The sequence below is a fragment of the Metopolophium dirhodum genome, chromosome 6 (assembly GCF_019925205.1).
Source record: "Metopolophium dirhodum isolate CAU chromosome 6, ASM1992520v1, whole genome shotgun sequence".
Lineage (NCBI taxonomy): Eukaryota > Metazoa > Arthropoda > Insecta > Hemiptera > Aphididae > Metopolophium > Metopolophium dirhodum.
In genome coordinates, this window is record NC_083565.1 from 9,917,819 (window position 1) to 9,934,242 (window position 16,424).

The following is a 16,424-nucleotide window of genomic DNA, read 5'->3' on the forward strand; positions in this document are numbered from 1 at the left end:
AAAAACACACATCATTGTAAAATCAATACATTCATCGTTTCACTCAGAATCTAAAAAAAAACAATATGTCATTCAGTAAGAAATAATTTTAAACGAGACTCAATCTTCCCCCCCCCCCCCTAAGATTTTAAGTCATATAAATGATTCTATGATACGACGAAGTCGCGTGTTTACAGTTGGTCTAGTTTCGCGATGATGATCGGCAACGATCGTCGGCTGCGACCACAACGAATAGTGATATGCGAATGGGGCGGCGGCCGGAGCGGGTGCGCATATTATTATTTTATAATATATATATACGCGCGCCCGCTGGCTTTGATGGCGGCCGTTTCGCGCGACACACTCGATGAAAGTGCTTTCTCGCATCCACTGCCAACTGTGTTCTGGCGTGATAAAAGATTCTTTAATTATCTTTATACATCTTTTAATGACCAACCCACCGCCGCCCCTGCAGCGTCACCGCGGCTCTCCTATACACTGCAGCACATTATTATTATTATAATATATATATACGTATATGCGCGTGTATGATATGTATAATATATAATATCGTTATATTTTTCTCGCCCGCCTCCTAGACTGCCAATCACGATCACGGGTCGTTTGTTCGCTGTAATCATTAAAATAAAAAATAATAAAAACAGACAGTATAGGTATAACAATATTGCTATTGCACGTAATAATGCGCGTTCTGAAGCCGCGCGGTCGAGAGCGAGCCGAACCGAAGGGCGAAAAAACGACGGACGTACCTGCCTATATTATATTATATGTGGGTGAATGCGAAGACGAAAAACTAACCCACCTAAACATTCTGCCATCCGTGCGATGAATAATACGTATCACAATGACGCGTGCATAGCAATATTTACATGTTTATATAATATAATATATCGGGCGTATAATATAGCAAATAGCCTCGTGCTGTCGTTACATGTAAAACGCACCGCGGTTTTCGTCGGCGGGTGCTGGAAAGTTGCCTGTTCGAAACGTTAAAAAACACCACACGCCGTATACACACAATATGCACATAACACTTATTGCATGCGTGTACCACACGTATACCTATACTACACGCGAGTCTGGTGTCTGCATAACGTCCGACGGATTTCTTCGGATCGCAACAACAACAACAACAACAACAACAATAATAATGACAATAACAACACGGTTTCCGAAAACAAGAGGCGTTAACGCGATTTCTCAAACGGTCCACACGACACTGTCGACGTAAAGCTGCGCCTGTCCGTCTGCGCGAGCCCGCGCTGCAGCTGGCACGGATCCGGCGGTTTGTATATCCGCGTATGCTCATCACGGTGCGATATATGTGTATTATATAATATATTTTGCGAGCACCTCACTATTTCGGATATAATTTTTTTTTTTTATAGCAAGTTGTATTTACTCGTTGATGATGCCGCGCGATGAGAAGCGCGCGCGTTTGGCTATGCAGGATTTATATGCATGTTATTGTGTGGTTTTTTGGTACATTTTTGGACTGTATATTATATTATAGTGTAGTCGCATGGCACTTGGTAACATCGGTGATTAAGTAATTTCCAAGACGTCGTTTGGGTGACCGATTGAACGCACCGTTGAAAATAATTGTTGTAGAAACTATACGCAGTTTTAACAGAAGCGGTTTTTTCGTATACCATATATATTATGATTTATCACTGACCATATTATAATATACTGTGAATCTACTATTTATTTATTTATTACTTTATATACGGAGAAAACTTCATTTACAAATTATAATTGACAGTATAGCACATTGCGCAATCGTATAAAAAAAATATAACTTTCCTGACAACAACCTATTCAAATGATAATAATAACAAAAGTAATAAATCATAAGTAATTAAGTAGTATTATATAAGGTGATCATCTTAAAATAATAAATAGTCCAAAATAATGCACCAAAAGTCCGTAGCCCTATTAGTTATTATCTAGTATTTATACTATAGGAAAGTTTATAAATTAAAAACGTGGTGTTAACCGAACAATAAATCAAATATTATCTAGATCACTATGATCGGTAAAATTTCCAACCACCCATTAAAGTTTTAGTTGCAGGAGAAGTGTGTTAAAAAAGATATTCAGCTTTAATATTGTATACAAAAAAAGTGTCTTTATATTTCTTGTGATATGATATTCTATACTATATAATTATTTATTATAATATTATATCTTGTGCCGAGATGAGTATATTGAGACGATTTCATAAGCATATGATCAGCTGTATAACTTGAATTAAAAAATGTAAAAACATAACATACGGAATTGTATCGCTGTGTATCTCGGTTTTAGTGTGTACCTCAACCTCTGAAATTTTCGTCCAAATCGGTCGAGTAGTTTTTGAGTCAACGAGCTATAAACATACGAACATTGCCTTTTGTTAGACTTTAAACATTTCAATAACAAACAATTCATTTATTATTATTTTCTTTTATTTAAAGACTACAGTTGGTCTGTACCATTTTTTTTTTATACAATTGTATTTCTGTAACCATTGGCAACCCTACATATAAACAATAACACTATTTGGTTTTCGAGCCAAACCGAGATTCATGTGTGAGCCAGGTGGCAACCCTATAGAAACCTACTTGGGTTGAAAAACGAGGCAAAGAACACTCTCCCCGCGAGTCTCAGTGAATAATTATGCGATGTGTGCAAAATATTTGTGCCAATTGGTTCAGAAGTTTCCAAGTCTGTGAGCCCCGTACAATAACGTGCATTAATTTATGTATCATAATATTATATAAGATATATATTTTTTTCTTTATATCTTTTTCGTCTGCCGAATATTCCTCGTTCGTTTTACTGACTGCACGGCCCGGCCGTCGTCGTCATCGCTGCCGCTGCTGCTGCAGTGACCGCAGGCGGCGTGCGTAACGGCGACCGCAAAATATAAAATCGTGTCCCGTTGATTCGCCACGGACGACACGTGCGATATTTATAAACCAAACATATATGATACACGGGCGTAATATATAACGTATATTATATACGTATAATATAATATATATATATATATAAATATATATTACTCGGGGGCCCGTGGGCGGTTTATACGTTGCGTAATTATACTGCGGCCAGTACACGCGCACGTCAGTAATAATAATAAAATAATATAATATATTATGTGCATTATATTATGCTCGCAGTGGACTAATAACCGACGATTATTACACACATGTCAACTCCGTACCCGCGGGTGGGTGGGTCGTCCACGCGAGGAGTGTGGGTGGAGGGGGATGGTTTTGTGATTTTCTCGGTCGACTGCTGCAGCAGAAACGATATTATTTGTAATAATAATAATAATACGATACGCGATTTATCAACGCATATTGTGTACACTATTATAATATTGTAAAAGGACTGTTGCTGTGAAGGATTTATAATATCGATCGTATAATTTTATGCGACACGACTACGGCGGTGATACGCGATGCAATGACGCCTAAACGTGCATATTATTGTGATACGCGGCCATGTACTGTGTAATGTTTAGGTTATAATAATAACACCGACTTTCCGGCGGCTGCGGTGGCGCCGTTGTTATGCTATCGAGCGAAACAATAATATTTCAATAACAAGTGGCCGCCTCCGCCGTCGTTCTGCGAAATAAAACCCATTACAGTAATGTTATTATGGTTATGATTATGATTATGTCACGTGCCCAGCGGCGTCGTCCATGCGCCGCCGCGACATATGGTCTGTCCGCGCCCCGCGGGCTGCGAAATCTCTGCGCGCACTTTCTTCCTCCTCCACCTGAAATGCCCAACCCCCTCTTCACCGCCGCCCCTGTTTTCCATACGGCAACGCGTACAACACGTTTTGTGACGCCCGACAAGTGCTCACTCACCCTGAGGAGGAGGAGGAGATTTTCAGGGCGTCCGGGTAGGTTGAAGGAGCGGTGACGTTCGCAGGTGGACGGGGTTATTAATTGGCTTCGTCCGACGAGTTTCGCGCGTATGACTTATATGATATCTTTCTTTCGGCGCAGTCATCGCAGCCTCGACGAAACACAAAACGTCTAATAACCGTCCGTAATGACGTCCGACGACAATATAGACGATCGCGCGTTGCTCTGTTATCGTGTCTTAATGATATACATATATGCGCATACAGCTGCATAATAATTTTATGTCCGACGCGAATGACTGCCGTATTTCGCGGGTCGTATAACTCCTTTCGCTCAAAAATGACTTTTCTCTTTTAGCCCGTGTATGATAAATTAGCTTCATATCTTAGCCCGTAGCTTCAAGTTTGACATTTTTCAAAGCATTGTCTCAAAATAAGTTTAATAATGCCATTTAGCACTATACCAGAGATCTCCAATAGGCTTCTATTGCTCTTAAAAAAAGATATCGTGTTTGTGTACATTTACAATAGCTGTTATTATGTAGTGCTATGGTATTTAACGTGATTAATGAATATAAATGTATTTATTAATAAAGACTTCGATGTTTGTAAATCGGATAGGTATTCATATTATACAGATAATGACACAATGTTGTAACAATCCGTACACACGACTATTATCCGTATTAGTATGGCTATGACTTTATGAGTTATAAGTTATAACATAATATCAAACATAAATAATTTTGAGACAGTGCTTCCCAAATTGTTGGCGTACGTGTAAACCGTGTGCGAAAAGAACACTATTATTTTAATTTAACAGAGTTAACTGCTTTATCGTATTCGGGCGAATGGAGTACCGGCCAGATTTCGTGTACGTACCTGCGCCTGTGGCCGCCAACCGTGCATCTGCGCAGGAACCGTATAGTCCAATAAGTGATGTTTCCTGCATCTCGAAATCCGATACTCGCCGCCGAACGTTTCTGAACCAAGTCCAGGAGATCGTGGGAGGGTGAACAATTTTTTCTCTGTTTTAAAAATGCATGACGGGAAATTTTTTTTACACAAAACATTTACAGGTATACATCAACCCACAGGATTCGTTAAATCTGTCGTGCGCAGACGGTCAACCGTCTGCGTATAGGTTTCGGTTACACACTTCCACGACGTGTGATACGATCTGCAGGTCATCTGTAGCTGTACATAATATTATATCGAATTTCTATATAGTCTAGTGCGTCGCGTGGGATAGGGCCTACAACATTCGACACATATTATTGTCGTGTATAGGCGGGCAATAATATTATGTTATTGTGCGCGGCGATCGACTTGACGAAAATCTATTGTTTTCGGTCGCAACTCGCCGACGGTCCGTATAATGTATGCGCTACATATTATTATGCTCAATGGCAAAAATCGCAATGTGACGACGAGACCATGTCAAACCAAGTGCAATACGACTTATAAGCATTAACACGATCGTCGTGTGCGTATTACATTAAAGTCGAACGGCATCGTGTCCAGCTGCAAAGCGATTCCGTGGTACGAGGAACAAAACACCGATTACAATAAAGTCCGCGTCATTGTAGGTTACGACCGACTCGCGTGAGAAATGACGCTCGTCTGTAAACCGAACTCGTGTAATAATAATATGTATAATATATATTATGTATACAATATGGACTAAAGTGTTTAATAAAAATAGACGGGCGCGTTGTCAACACAACCCTAAACAACGATTAACAATTCACGGCATGTCGGCGGGTGGAAATGTTTATATATAACGAAAAAAAATATGAGAATTTATTATGTTTAAAGTTCAATATTAATTCGGTAGGTACTGTTCGCGCGATAAATCTCTGTATATTATACGACCGCGACAAGATTAATCGTTCAAAGTGTTCGCATGTAAATAATAATTATATTGTTCAAAAACTCGAACGAGGTCTTCTTGGATAATAAACGCAGCATAATCATTTTTTTTTTTTTAGTTTTATGATCATTCGTTTTGTCATCGTAATATTATAGCGTAATCGCGTTTGAAAGCCTCATCGTCGCCTTGACAACACATAACTGTACCATATTATAGGCCGCAATCATGGTGTGAATAAAATACTTAAAATATGCATTACGTGGCTATACTGTACTCTATATTATATAAAATGTATATATAAATATATTGTACGTAACTGTATGCCGCCTGTAGGTATATATAAAATATAATGTATTATGTATATATTATATTAATGTATATTATATATTATGTGTTTGTAGATTATTATACTGTCGTTGACTAAATCATTCGCGTGTCGTTTATATTTTGTAGATTTTTCGTCCGAAATATTTAATATTTTAGAGGTTTATTTTAAACTGCAAAGGTGTACATACTGTGTATATTGTTGGTGTGCAGGGAAATGTGTGAGATTTTTGACATTTTAATCATAAACTAATTTGATAATATTACCTACTGGCTTAATTTATGCTGTGGTAAAATATTGATTTTTTAATACCCCCCCCCCCCCACCCGAGTAATTATCGTTGGAAAAAATCGTTGCCTATTCGCTGAAGTCTGCAGTGAATCCATGGACAATCGTCCCGCAGTGTACCATACACATTACACATACATTATTAAATTCTTGTAGGTACTGTATTTTATTTTATTCGTGAGATTAATAATGTAATTAATTCATGGAACACAAGTAAAACAATAACTTAAAATTAATACGGAAACTATAATATTTTTTAGTAACATAAAAACATTCGTTAATTAATTCGTTTAGTCATAGAGTCAACGACCCGTGATCCCGAAAAGTTATCTCGCGTTAATTTTGGCCCAAACAATTATTTTATTTTTAGAAATAATGAATTACTCCATAAATATATTAGGTGGTGTGGTGACAATTGAAATCATTTATTGGTTCTGTATGCTTAGGCCCAAAGACCAAGAATTTTAAAATGCTCTCAACAATATATTTTCCTGAAACATAATTTATCGTAAGCACGCAATTTTTGAATGACAAATGTTGATTTTTTTAACATTATCTGAATTAATAAATATAATACGAAACTGCTAAAGATGTACAAAAATATTCAAACTGCAGTTATGCCGTAACGCCGCATGATTTCATAATTTATATATTATATGCAGTGAAATATACACGGTCATCTGCACAATTAAAATAGATTTAAATTAATGTGTTTAAATAATTATTGTAGTTCGTATAATATTATTAATATGTTTATTTTACGAATTTGTTGAAAAACATGTACCTGTCATTTGTCTTACTTTAAACTTTAAACCGTATTAAATAAATACTCTATTGGTGTCGGGTATTCAAGACTCGATAAAACATATTATTCGCCTACTGACAACCCAAGTTTGCGAGTTTGTATATTATTTCCTTTACGTCGTGTACATTTTTCTTATTAGATTATATTATGTATTTTGGCTTTTGGGGTTGTAACTTGTATTGATATATAATATGTACCCGTGTAAGTTAACATACATGCACCATGTATATTATGCGGCCGTCGGGGAAGAAATAAAAACATACGATTGCCATTTAGCATTAACACTATTAACCATACGGTACTCGACCGAAGTATATATTATATTTTACCCAATACAATAATATTACGGCCAACTCTTGGCCGCCGCGTGGCATTGAATTAATCACGCTAATGATGACACATTTAGCGATTGCACCGCAACCGTCAGTCGACAGTTGTTGACAGGAAAACATTTTTTAATATCGCCGCGTCTTACAGTTTTTTTTCGCTCTCGTCCAGATGATTTTAATATCGAATCCATAATTTTCGTTGAAAAAAAAAAATAATAACAATAATAATAAATAAACACTCGCACGTCACTCATCACACGGACAATGATATTCAACATAACGATCGTTGCGATTGTGTGTGGCGGTCATTTCGCGTATATAACCTACCTATGGAGAATAATATAAAAAAAAAAAAACACCGATCGACAACCTCCCATTTATAGCTCTGTCGGTTTCGCAAGACCGCGTCGCCTGCAAGATATTCATCTCGTATATAATAATAATATATTATAATCGGAAACGTTTGCAGCGATCGCGAGTGTGCACACACAGACAAACACAAATATGTCTGTATGCAATATACCGTAATTATATTATCGTTGTTCTATGCGCCATAATAATATATATACCTAATTACGCAAGGTATATGGTGTGTGTGTGTGTGTGTGTTGTGTGTCCCTTTTCGTCGTCGTCGTCGGCCCTTTCTAATCGTGCGGTCCACGGCGGCGATGGTTATAAGCACAGGCCATCAATCACGAACTGTGTATAATATGTTTTTATCTATCTGTGTACATACATAATATTATTATTTATTATTGTTAAGTAACTTCGTTTAGCGACGCGTTGACAATCGTTGCGGTGGTTGTGCGTGCATTAGCGGTGATACGATCGTTGCGGAGACTTGACCCCGTACGAGCCGTAGTCGTGTCCCATCTCTATATAGAAATATAAATAACGCAAGCGCGTCTCGTGTCCGGCCAAATTCGATTTTTCGTCGACGACTGTCGCACATGAATAATTATTGTTGTACGGACCGAACAAGCGGTGCGGCCGTGCGGCTAAACAATGGCCGTCTCGCCCAAAACGAATGCCGTCTTGTCCAACCGCTGCGGAAGCCTTACAATAATATTATACGTCCTGCAGCGATGACACTGATTGTCTGTCCTCGCGTTGTCGGTAAAATATAAAAACAGTACAATTTTGATCGGGACCGTGCACAATTTTCCGGCTCGTCAGACTTTTCCGAATTCCTGTGATGAAATCCATAAGTCTTACGTACGAGCACACGCGAATGACTAACTTAAGGAATAACGACTCGCAACGTTAAAGTCCCGTGGCCGGGTTTGCGCCGCTCGACAAAACGTATATACCAGAGATCATCCGTAAATGGCGGCGCAAGGACGAAAAATGTATTTTTTAATTATTATTTTTAATGGTGAATTAAATGAGTTTGTCATTAGTTTTAATTTAATTTTTTTCTTTTGCCTTTGCTTTATTTGAACATTGAACCGCGTACGTTCAAGAATTTGATTGCCCCGAAAACTTCACGAATTACTAAAGTGGCCAAAAATATTAATTGTAGATCCCTGGCGTACATGCTATGTATGCAGTTTATGTATGAATGGTAGCGAAAAACAGGAAAAAAAAGATTGTACCTAATTGTCTGGCACAAGTCTGCAAAGTAAAGTATTTGCCTATATATAATATATATATATATATATATATATATTAAATATGTGTATATATTATTATGTGTGCACATTTAACCGCCGCCGCCTCTCTCTTCTCCGAAATAATTCTTTCACTGCGACGGCCAAAGCTGAGTTTTTACAATGTGTTGTTATCGGTTCGACGGAAAAAAATTCTATTTTTTGGCGTCCGACCGCCGCCGCCACAATGTCCACATAATGACACGTATAATTCATTCTGCCGCGCCACAGCCTGTAAAAATCTCAACGTTTTACTCTCCGCGGTGCGTGTTATGTAATTTTTTTTCCCCCGTTCTTCTTTTCACTCGCCCGCAGATTCAAATTAATATCCCGCGACAGTCTTAACGTCTTCTTAAGCCAGCGCGCCGCCGCCGTCCGTACCGAAATAGAAAAACCCGCTTGTACGCTCGTAAAAATAACGGTCGCGATGGAGATTATGATTTTTTTTTAACTACTCCATCCTCTTATACACACACACACACACATACACGTACAGGCACACTATACATTACGCCCATTAATTTATGACCGAAACCATAAGCGTAATAATTGTGTACGCACGCGACACATTTATATTCTTTGGTTTATTCATCTTGGTTATAATTATTTTTATGAATTTGTATTTTGTTTTGTTTCAGCTCTCAAAGTCAAGTTGATGTTGAGGAGACCCATTAACCAATTGGTTGCCCAAGGAATTATGCCCTGTAAGTATACAACCACGCCCGGCAGATACCTGGCGACACGCAAGACGGTGTTAAGGCTCGCCCCTATGTTTTACGATGCACCACCGCCCTTTAAAGGTTAATCGACCGTTTACAATTAGAAAATCACACATTGTGTTTTCGGCGTGCAACGCTTCTTTGATTTTAGTCGTTCACTCTGAAAAAAATTTGTATTTAATCCAAGTCCTTTGATCGTTTATTTATATATTATATTATACTGATGACAAACAGTGTATCAGTCGTCTCGTCTTGCGGTCGACATTTTGCCGTCTAATTATTTTTTGTCGATACTACTACGATGGTGTATCGGTAGTTGTGCTTTAGTTACTAATCTAATCATCGCTTGGCGTATTCTCAGGTTTGAAAAGCCCACCAGCCTTCCATGAACAACGACAAAAGTTGGAGAGGGCCAAGATGGGCGATCTGTTGAAAGCCAAAATTCAACAGAGGCCTGACAAACAGCAGCTGGTCAGACAGCACATATTAGAAGACGTCGGCGACGTGGACCGATCATTAGCCGAACGTCAGCGCATGTTGGTCAAGTGTCGTTTGGCAGATTCACTGAATACCCAACTAGCACACAGGCCCGGTCCTTTGGAATTGATCAAAAAGAATATACTCCACACGGACGAGCCCATTGAAAGGGCCGTTAAAGGTATGTGTATGCGTTTGTCACAAATTCAGGTAAACATTCCTGAAAAGTTCATAGTTGACCGTTTATTATAAGTACCAACCGAAGGTGCAAAGAAAGCTAAAATTTACCTACACCTAACTTAGCTCTTTTTATATTAGTAAATTATTATTTACGGTAGAAATATATCACAAAATTAATAATAAATAATATACGGTTTATTAGTCCCAATTCTTTTTAAGATCTACTTATACACATTACACACATCTACCATAAATTACAATATAGGAATCAATAGACTCTTTTCTATATATTGAATAAAATACAGTTATTAGTACAAATCCATCATTATGTGGCTGTCGTGTTTGGCGTTTGATCTTGTCTTGACCGATGTGCGTTCATTTGTTTTTCAGAGGGTCAGATCGAGTTCAAAGCCACCAGCGAAGGACAAAAAATCAAGCCTGAACTCCCTGATCAGTATTTGACACTAGACGAAGACTCTCAGAGTTCGGGTGGCGCTGGAAGTTCGTGTTCCCCACCATCGCCACCACCACCTCCGCCACCCCCGCCACCATCGGTAGCGCTGACCCACAGGCCAGCGTATGACATGATAGAGACAGCCGCTGCCAACGCCGGTATCGTCACCTTAACGTTACTACCTTCACCCCTGGGCTCATCCACGTCCAGCTTGTCACCAATGAGTTCGGTTGCCTCGCCACCGCCTCCGGCACCCCCTCCAATGCCTCCGTCGTCCCTACCGCTACAGGTGCATGGGCAGCAGCCGGCACCTGGTAAGGACAAGAACCGAAAGAAGAGCAAGAGTAAGTCGCAGGCGAAGACGAGAACGATTAAGTTCCACGAGTACAAGGGACCACCGAGTGCGCACAAGTCACAAAATCTAAACGCAAATTCGGCTGAGACCTCGTACGAGCTGCTTCTACAGCAGCAGCAGTTGTTCTTGCAGTGGCAACTCGAGTGGCAACAAAAAGTATGAGCTCGTGTGTACCTTTTATCTGGTGAACGTTCTAATGATATCAATTGATTTTTTTTCCGTAGTATCCTCAACTTATACTGCCCGCTCCACCTCACAAATCGACCTCGTCAATCGTTGAACAATCTTCTACCGTATCGTCGTCGTCGTCGTTGTCGTCCTCGCCATCGTCTGCGTCGTCTACGACGTCTGCCCAGACCATCAACAATCTACCGCAGATTATCGAAACCCGTTCGTTACGAAATCTCGACGATTTAAAGGGTCAGTATTACATGGGACTATGTTGGTTGTTTATACGTAAACACTAAACACTTGTATAAACAATTTGAAACATTCTAATATAATTTTTGTTTTGGGTAGTTTAATCATTTTTTATAATTAATTATTTTTAATTTTGGGTATAGTGAGTGACTTAAAGGCTGAACTGAAGAAACGTAATTTACCCGTGTCTGGGCCGAAGCCACAGTTGATTGAAAGGCTACGGTCGTTCGCTGAACACAATTCGGATATGTCGAACATAATGCTATCACCCGGCAATCATTCGAATCCGAACAGTCCTCCGCGGTCATCGTCTACGCCGCCGCCACCACCTCCTCCACCTCCACCACCACCCTTACCATCGCCAGGATCCCAAAACACGCCGGAAGAAGACCGAATCATACGGGAACAGCAGAGGCGCATTGAACAGTTACAAAAACAACTGCTTAACTCCCAACTACAGCTTCAACAACAACAGCAGACCAGGGTACAAACATTCCAGGTAATTAAAAATATAAATGCGTCTACTTAACACACATTTACCAAAAAAGCAACTGGCTTAAGTAAATTTATAAAACTACATAGCAATAACAACGCATTTAGGTAATAGACTTTATTAATTTAATGATTGCAATGTAATACCACATAATCGAATCTATATTACGAGTCAATTAAATATAATCAACAGTATCGTCGCCGACGCGGTCTCAAATTTAATGACCTAAATAAAAATGTTCAAACCCATTTTAAGTTATTTTTTTGTTGATTGCAACAGTTTATTATTTTAAGACATAAATGCATACATGATATATATTATACATTGGTATGGATATTAATTAAGTATTTCTATAAAAAACAACGTTTTGTCCATGGTCAATTTTTCGACTTTTTACGTAATAAAAACCCGGCGTGTGTAAACGACTGTCCTCTGTTTCAGCATAATATTTACAATTGTCGCAATTGTTGCCAGTTAGGTTTAATGATTAAAACCATAACCGTTAACCTAAAACCGTTTATTTCATATTATTAATCGTTATCATCTATTTTTTTAGCCTCATCAGCCGGTTAATGCGAAAGCAAATCTGGCAGCCTTCCTTCAGCAGCAGCAGTTGAACCAACAGCAAAAACAACAGAAACACATGGTCTTGACGACGAACAATAATAATTCAATGAAGAATAACAACAACAACAACAACAACAACAATAACAATCTTGAGACGACTAAACGGCGGAGCAATACAATTGTATTGGACAAAGAACAAGCGGCATCAATTTTGAGTCAGTTGGACCACAACGGTCAAAGGTATGTGTCTTTCATTGAATTTGATTTTATTGGTTCGTCATGTTTCTTATATTATATTGTATATATTCTAGTAGAACGACTTCTCTGCCAAATTTTTTGGGTACGTTCGTTCAACCCAATTTGACCACCACCACCAACAACAACAACAACAACACTAATATTAACAACAATAACAAGCCGTCGATCACGGTCGTTCAGACCCCCTCCGGGTTCCACAAGGTGGCGGACGACGACAAAGTCGACATTCCCATGGTCGTGGATGACGTGAAATTGCAGCAGCAATCCGCCGTAAACTTGCCGTCGCAGCTGCAGCAGCTAGTAGAAAGAGTTGTAAAGTCATCTTCGGAAAATCGACACCAGGACACGTTGGAAAACAACAACCTAAGTCCAAAACAGGAGGACGTAAAACCGCCGTCACCGTCATCGTCGCCATACATCGATATCAACAGTCTGCCAATGGTGTTCGACGACACGAAACTGTTTCAAAACGTGAGTCGAGACTATAATATTCTGAATTCCCATATCCGGTCAGAACCCGACAATTGACAACCCCCCTCCCCAATTTTCTCGTCGGGTCGCCGTCATTTGAAGCATTACAATTTGTTTTGTTAATCAATAATATAAAAATCGCTTAACAATTTGGTGTCCACTTAGCACGATAGTTGATTACACTTCGATTACGCTTAATACACTGATTTTACCGGCCGAATTCCGCGGTTTCACCGGAGATCGACTATTGTAATACGGGCCCTTACTGCTTGAACCCGAACGCTACGTGTCCTGCCCAGATATCGACCTCTTATTTTAATCGTTTATTTCTACTGACGAATTAGTATAATGACAATATAAATATCGGCTGTTTCAGGACCATCTAGTCGACACTTGCCGGCACAACGTGTCCAAAAGTCAGATGATGGACGACGTCCTGGAGATATTGATCAGGAACGGCGAGTTGCCAGCGTCGGCGGCGCACGATCAGACGTCTGCCGGCTCCGGCGTCGATCACTCGGTGGTAAACGCCGCGTCCGACTTCGACATACACATGGACGATCCGTTCGCCATGGACGTGGTGTGCAACGACGACCTGATGATGGACGTGGACACTGACTGGCTGGATTCGCTGGATCTGCCGCCGCCGTCGGCCGAACCGCTGGCCGACCTGTTCAACGGTGAAGCCACCGACAACGACTTCAAACTTCCCGCCAACATGGACTTCCTGTGGGACCGAATAGACTTCGCGACGTAAATTTACGTGTAAAATATTGTTTTACCGTCGCTACGGACGTGTACACAGTGTACACCTTTACTTCAGTACACGTGCGTGTTTCGCGCTATCGTTATCGCCATTCCCCTTCGTCTATTTTTTTTCTCCATCTCTTTATCTTTTCTTCACTCGTCCACCACCCCTCGTCCAACGCCAATACATACAATATGAAATAAACGCACGTTTGTTTACGTTAACCAGAGTGACATCATCTCGAGTCGATAGGTCGCGGTGACCCATTTAAATAATTAAAAACAATATTTGAATTGACGAAAAATTATTATATGCTCATTTATTTACCAGGGTCGTGTTTACTTAAGGAATATTTATTTAGAGAAATTATAAAAGTATAATTAATTTTTCTTTTCTTTTTCATTGCTCAAAATTGTATTATTATTATTATTATTTATTTTTTTAAACTGAAAATAAAATAATAAAAAAAACTAACCCATTAAATCCATTATCTGTGGTTTACATTCCTTAATTTTTATTTAAAAGATTAAAATAAAAACGTCCGGCATAATGATATATAGTGTTTAATGAACAAACAAAAACATTATTTTCAATATCATATTTTATTTGTAATAATTATCTTGTACATAATATAATAATGTTTGTATTAAACTGTCTTTTTTAAATTATTATTAAGTATTACTAATTTCATAGTTAAATTATATTTTTATTTATTTTTAAATAAGGAGTAATAAAATGACAAAAAAGCGGTTGAAAAACGATATACATAATTATTATGTCTGCTTAACCAATGAATAGGTGCTGAATAGTTATTAAAATAGTACCATATTATTATACTGTATAGTGAGCGCATGTGAAACGGCATACGGCACACCTAGTGCCGTCATTTACCTCGATGGGCTGTGCGTCGTACCGGGCGGAAACAGAATTATTATTATAATTTTTTTTTTTTTTGTAGAAAATATTTTTCTCTCCAATGTATTATACAAATATATTTATTAACCTTTTTCTCAGCGTCTTACAGCTATATTATATTAAACATTTGTGACTTTTACCATTTTCCTTTTATGCTTCCTTCATCGACATATTTTTATAAGAACAATTGTATACGTAACATTTTTAATCTGTTCTGTTATTACTTTTACTACTATTACTTATCCTTTTTTTTTTTTTGTTTTTTTGTTTTTTTTTTTTTGTTTCTGTATATAAACAATGGTGCTCTTTACCTATATTATATTATAATAGTCCATACATAGTTATCTATAAAACAATATTTTATGTTTGTCCCATTCGCCTATCAAGAGTAAAAAATTCATGTGTTGTTTCCTTTTAATCAATAGATACAATTATTTTAAACATTCCAAAAACACTAAACGAATATTATACTAGAAAAATATTGTTAGGAAATTTTTATCCAAACATAATTATCCAACAAAATTTATTAAGAAGTTTTTGCTTAAAATAAATTCACATTGTATGATCATTGGTTGCTATAACAATATTAATTTATTATATTGTGTAGGTATAATTATTTATCATATAATAATAATAATTTATGCCATAGTCATTGTGATTAAATGATAATCAATTAGTCAATTAGTCAAAAATATTTTAGATCAAAATTTGTAACTATAAGCATAAAAAAATTTTAAAAAAAAACAAAAATCAAAAGATAATAAAAAAAAATTCCTATATAACTTTTGACTTAACATTTATGCGTAGGTATACCTAATCATAAAAGCAATAGAATTAATTAAGTTCAAATTATTGTTATTTTATTTAATTATGTATTTTGTTTATGTACATTTTGCTGAATAATTATATATATATATATATTTGTGAGTAAATCGAAAAATGATTGTTAAATATTTTGTATTGTTTTTCCTTTCTTCTTGTGTACCTACTTTTTTGGAGTGATTGTTAAAAAGAGTCTTTATACAAAAAAAATCTAAAACATTTTTATCAAAAGGTTTTTATTTAATTTCCCTATGTAAGTATGTACTCATATTATAAAGTATAATATATATATATCTATTGCAATTTGCAACATAGCTCACCATTACAGAGAACTGTTTTGAAGCAACAAGAATCCTAAACATTTTTACTCTATAAATGCGTTATAAGCAATTTTTATTCTTTTGACACA

The 16,424-nt window shown here is 37.6% G+C and overlaps 1 protein-coding gene across 5 annotated transcripts in view; it reads left to right on the forward strand.

Moving 5' to 3' along the window:
• Positions 1-15,436, forward strand: part of LOC132947497 (myocardin-related transcription factor A) — a 70,705-nt gene extending 55,269 nt beyond the window's left edge. For 4 of the 5 annotated variants that reach the window (XM_061017807.1, XM_061017806.1, XM_061017803.1 and 1 more), the window contains 8 exons: positions 9,775-9,840; positions 10,217-10,513; positions 10,903-11,477; positions 11,546-11,741; positions 11,885-12,240; positions 12,791-13,041; positions 13,113-13,530; positions 13,907-15,436. In XM_061017807.1, coding sequence (XP_060873790.1) covers positions 9,775-9,840; positions 10,217-10,513; positions 10,903-11,477; positions 11,546-11,741; positions 11,885-12,240; positions 12,791-13,041; positions 13,113-13,530; positions 13,907-14,287 — 2,540 coding nt within the window. In that variant the 3' untranslated portion in view covers positions 14,288-15,436. The remainder of the gene's footprint in view (positions 1-9,774; positions 9,841-10,216; positions 10,514-10,902; positions 11,478-11,545; positions 11,742-11,884; positions 12,241-12,790; positions 13,042-13,112; positions 13,531-13,906) is intronic. The other variant, XM_061017804.1, reaches the window with a different exon arrangement.
• The last annotated feature ends 988 nt before the right edge of the window (positions 15,437-16,424 follow it).